Below are 5,578 nucleotides of genomic sequence, written 5' to 3'. Positions count from 1 at the left end.
GCGCAGGATAAGATCCTTGGTCTTGAAACTGTGACAACAGATGATTACTGGGCGAGGACGTTGGCCCGGTCCAGGCACTGGGACAAGGGCGCGATGTGCACGGTCCAGCTGGGGGTCCGAAGCCAAAACATCCGATCCCATTGCATCCTTCAATAGCTTGGCGAAGAAGTCGGTGGGGCGAGAGCCCGCCTCTACCCCCTCTGCCAGACCAACAACGCGAAGGTTATTACGTCTGGAACGGCCCTCCAGGTCGACCACTTTCACAGAAAGCCTCTGCACACTATCCTGCAGTGACGAGCATAGCTTCTCTAACTCGTCGATCCTACCAGCGTTGAATTCAGAAGCCCTCTCAAGGTCCACAATACTCTGGCCCTGCGAAGCGACCGCTCGAATGGTGCTCTCGATTTTGGTGTCCAGTTCAGCAATAGTAGCCTTAAGATCCTCAGCTAAAGCAACACGTAGTTCTCCCAAAGCCTGGGTAAGTTCTTTAAGTGTCACGTTGTTGCCTGTGCCTTCCGCCATGTCTGTCTCGTTGTTTGGTGTGGAGTAGGCCTCCGATGTGGATTTATTGTCCTTTGGTCGCTTATTACTCGGCATTTTTACACAGAAAGTTACAATGTTGTATTAGAAAGAAACGTTTGTTGTAAAAAGTATCATAAAGTAGGTTAAGTTAGATTATTTCGCAAAAAAGTTGCAGGAGCCTCTCACACACCGCCGTTCACTCCAACATGCTAGCTCCGCCCCCCCTGAATCAATCTTTAGAATGTTGTTAACATACATCTTGAATAACGTTCCAACCGGAGAATTACATCGACTTCAATTGAGAGAGGCATCTCCGTTCCATATCACGTGAACGCACGAGGTGAAAGCATGGTCGGCTAGTGGCAGTGGTGAATCATTTCTGTCTCCTTCGGCCCCCCTTCACATTAGATTCATCAGACAAAGTTTTATTGACTGTTGACATCTAGTGGAAGCCGTAGGAAGTGAAAACTCATCAATGGCTCGCTGTGATTTCTTTGAAAGCTTGGTTGAAAATTGGCACCCCCAGAAAAAATACAAACAGGAAGTGGAACTTCTCAGGTTTTTGCCTGCCATGTGAGTTCTGTTATACTCACAGATATAATTCAAACAGTTTTAGAAACTTCAGAGTGTTTTCTATCCAATATGAATAATAATATCAAGGGCAATGAATTCCATATCTTGGCTTTAGTGGATTTCGCCTTTGAGTTGTCTCGCTGAAATTTTGTTACTCTTTCAAATGACTGCTCGATCCACACAGCAGACATTGTGGGCTAGTTTAGGAATGCTGTGTTGCACATATAGCGTAAAATTTTACGTGGCGTCATTATGTCACGTACCTACGTTATATAGGTATGCACGTCAGCTTTGACATCGGTTTTGCACATTGGGATGTTAAACTAGACATTGGCCGATTCCGATGTTGGCATTTTTAGCTAATATCGGCCGATTCCGATATGTTCACCGATATATCGTGCATCCCTAGTTGCTAGCTAAACTCCTCTTCGTGTGTCTCATTTCCCAAGGTAAAAGACTTGGGTTGTTCTTGATTTGCGGTGGCATTTACGTTCCTTGCCTTTGCAACCATGAAAAACACTTAAAATGACTAACAGTTACACATCATACATGTTTTTGTTTATATTGAACTGTCCCACTTGCTACTACACCTTTTCATAAATCTAGTGTGTGTTGTATACAGATATTGAACTTGACCCACCTACATAATATCTGTTGTCATTATTCTAGGATTGTGAGGACAGTGCCAGCATGTCTCTTCCCCACCACCCTGATCCCGAACCTACAGAGTCACTGGGTCCTGATTGTAACAGTGGAACTCTTGCACTGTTGCTGGAAGACTGCATTAATCTGCTGGGGACAAATGCAGAGTCTATGAAACTGGAGGAGGTAGCGTAGTAAGCCTACATTACCAAGTGATGTAGTTTGTCAGTGTTTATTAGTCCATTTGACACCACCTACACTCTGTTTATGTTGTGTTTATTTTAGGATTGTGAGGACATTTCCAGCCTGTCTCTTCCCCACCAACCCGAGCCCAATATGCCCCTCAAGTGGGTAACAGTACTGCTGGAAGACTGCAGGAAATCACTGAGTCCTGGCTGTAACAGTGGAGCTCAGTGGACACTACTGCCTCTCAAGAGAGTTAGAGTACAGGTGGAGGACTGCAGGAAGAAGCTGGGGCCAAATGCACAATCTATACAAGTTGAGGTTGTTGATAGCAAAGGATCAACTCATCCAGGTATTTGATCAAATTTGCAAACCCTTATTATGCATTTGGTTATATTTGACTTGTGTTGATGAACTTGATGCTGACTCTCTTCTCTGTGTAGCCCAAGACCCCCTCCCTCACACAGGTGTAAAGCCCAACCAACATGGAGAGCTTGGAGAGAATTCATCTGCATCAACCGAACATGGAGAGATCTCTGCTCCAGGAGAGCTTGGCGAGAACTCATCTGCAACAGATCTTAAACTAAAGGATGCCGACAAAACAAAAAGACCTCACCACTGCTCTCAGTGTGGTAAGAGTTTCAAAACATCAAATGATCTTAAAGTACATCAGAGAATTCACACTGGAGAGAAGCCTTACCACTGCCCTTATTGTGGAAAGGATTTTGCTCAAACTGGTTATTTTAATGTGCACCTGCGACAGCACACTGGAGAAAAGCCTTACCAATGCTCTGAATGTGATCAATGTTTTTCACGTCCTGACAGTTTTAAATTACACCAAAAAGTTCACATGAAAATTCATACTGAAAAGAAGCCTTATTACTGCTCTGACTGTGGGAAGAATTTCTCTCAGGCGAGTTACTTTAAGATACACCAACGAATTCACACTGGAGAAAAACCCTTCCACTGCTCTGGCTGCGAGAAACGCTTTACTACATCAGCTGAATTGAAATTGCATGAGCGGGTACATTCAGGAGTTAAACCTCACCACTGTGCTGACTGTGGGAAGAGTTTTTCTGTACTTTCTCGATTAAGAAGACATCAACTTACACATACTGGAGAAAAACCTTTCTCCTGTCAACAGTGTGGAAAAGGTTTCCCTGAGAAATTTAGTTTACAAACACACCAGCAAATACACATAGGAGAGAAGGCTTTTAACTGCTCTGACTGTGGGAAGAGTTTTACCTTAAAACGTTACTTAACAATTCATCAAAGATCACACACTGGACAGAAACCGTACAAATGCACTGTCTGTGGGAAGGAATTCGCACGAGGCAGCAACTTCATAGCACACCAGCGAGTACATACTGGAGAGAAGCCATACTCCTGCTCCTTTTGTGAGAAACGATGCTATACATCAACTGATCTAAAAATTCATCAGAGAACGCACACAGGAGAGAAACCATTCCCTTGCCCTGATTGTGAAAAACGCTTCAGTGCAAAAGTTCAACTAACAGCTCATCAGAGAGTGCACACAGGCGAGTTGCCTTACTCATGCTGTGAATGTGGGAGGGGCTACCCACACCTGCAAAGTTTGAAGTACCACCGGGAAAAACAACACAAATTGAAAATCTCACCACTGAAGAAGAAGAACACAATGAAATAACATGATGTGCTACATTTCTCATTGTCAATCCGAGCAAGACATTGTTGAGTCAGTTGATACTGGAAAGGGGCTTTGTATCACAGTTAACAGTGTGAATTGAGATGTTCAGCATTAGGATCCCCTTCATACACCGGAGAAAACCCTTGAAAGGTTTCGTTATGCGTTGATCTATTCTTTGCTATTTAGGTGGCAGTGTACGACACAGGGCCAGTTTCCCAGAAACTAGTCCCGGATTAAGCTATTTCAACAGAGATTCTCCCGTTGCGCAAGAGGTGTGTGAAGATGCTTAGGAATAATTTGTGCACTGATTACAGACCAGTCATGTATAGCAGCAGGCTGCCCACTCAATCATATTTCAATCAGTAATGTATTGATCTTTGCTATGTACAGCCCTGCCTCATGTAAGCAGTTACTAACCAGATTTCCCTCAATCTGCGCATAGGATAAGATGGTTTCTTCCTGTGTTTGAAGCATTCAATGAAAAGAGCACCTTCCCTACAATCAAAGATAGGGGAGGTTTGATAATGCTGTGGGGTTGCTTTGCTGCCACTGGTATTGGGGGTTCTTGAGCGTGCGCAAGGCATCATGAAATCCGCAGGTCATCAGGTATTTTTGGAGTCCAATGTTAAACCCAGTGTCCAAAAATGTGGTCTCCATTGAAGGTTGAGGGTGTTCCAGCAGTACAACGACCCCAACAAAAACACACAAAGCACCCAGGAATGGTTCAAGAAGAGAGACTGTTCTGGAGTGGCCAGCGAAGATTCCTGATCTGAATCACAACCAAAACCTATGGCGAGAGTTGAAACAGAGGTTGCTGCAGGTTACCCTTCAAACATTGAAGAATTAGAGCACTTTGCTACTGAAAAGTGGGCCAAACATCCAGTTGAAAGGTGCAGCAAGCTCATTGATGGTTATAATAAGTGTTTGTCTGCAGTTAACTTTGCCAAAGGATGTGCAACCAAGTAGCTCCAGGGTGTCGATGCCATTTGTCCATGCCATTTGTCTTTTATTTTCTCAATTAAAATTGTAAATTTAAGTTCACAACAAAATTGGTTCTGCAATGTTGAAAAACCAATAAACTGTGGCCAAAAGTTAGGGAGTTATTTGAAGGCCCAGTGCAGTCAGAAAAGTGATTTTCATGTGTTTTATATATATTTCCACACTGAGGTTGGAATAATACTGAAATTGTGAAAATGATAATGCCCTTTTAGCGTAAGAGCTGTTTGAAAAGACTGCCTGAAATTTCACCATGTTTTAATGGGATGGAGTTCTGGCCTCTGGTGACTTCACCAGGCAGTAAATGAGTTAATAGACCAATAAGAAAGAGTTCCAAACCTCTCTGCCAATAACAGCTAGTTTTCAGTTTTACACTCCCCACAAAGACCACTCCCAGACAGTCCTAGCAAAATTCTTTCTTGAGAAATGGGTTTTAATTGGTACTTAATTGGTATCTAAAAATGTGATATTGAGATAAAAACAGATGCAAGGATGCCAATATATTTGTCAGAAACTGTGCTGTACAATATTCAAATCCTGCTTTATGTGCCCTCTTGACTCCTGAAAATGTTAGTTATGTTAGTTATTTTGCTGCTTACTGTGCTCCCTGTGCTTACTGTGCTTGTCATTACTGGGATCTTGTTTTAAGTGATTTAACAACAAAAAAATGTTTAGTTACTGATACTGAATGTGTGTTTGGATGAACTGACAAACCTTTGTTTTAATGTACTATAGCCTAGATGTAAATAAAAGATTCCCACGAAAGTGTACAACTCTTAACATCTCGTCTTTGATTTCAGTTAGATTTGTATTTATTAGATAAAGGTAGTGATATAAATCTGCCTTAGACCTAAATTCAATCAGTTCAACTAGTAGCATCACCTTGCTGTATGATTGGCTATGTGGGAGTTTCACCATGTTGCTTTAATCTTTTCAATCGCTTCAGATTTACACAGGTGCCAAGTAGGACAGGGTCAGTTAAGTATTGGAATCCTC

The 5,578-nt window shown here is 42.6% G+C and overlaps 1 protein-coding gene across 1 annotated transcript; it reads left to right on the top strand.

Moving 5' to 3' along the window:
• Window positions 1-1,318: 1,318 nt before the first annotated feature.
• Window positions 1,319-5,350, top strand: LOC120023223 (zinc finger protein OZF-like). The gene is made up of 3 exons (XM_038967265.1): window positions 1,319-1,923; window positions 2,023-2,272; window positions 2,364-5,350. Exons 1-3 carry the CDS (start codon window positions 1,786-1,788, stop codon window positions 3,584-3,586), a joined length of 1,611 nt encoding a protein of 536 aa, XP_038823193.1. The 5' UTR covers window positions 1,319-1,785; the 3' UTR covers window positions 3,587-5,350.
• Window positions 5,351-5,578: the final 228 nt, after the last annotated feature.

This window comes from Salvelinus namaycush, chromosome 28 (genome assembly GCF_016432855.1).
Source record: "Salvelinus namaycush isolate Seneca chromosome 28, SaNama_1.0, whole genome shotgun sequence".
Lineage (NCBI taxonomy): Eukaryota > Metazoa > Chordata > Actinopteri > Salmoniformes > Salmonidae > Salvelinus > Salvelinus namaycush.
This window is presented reverse-complemented; position numbering and strand designations above follow the sequence as displayed.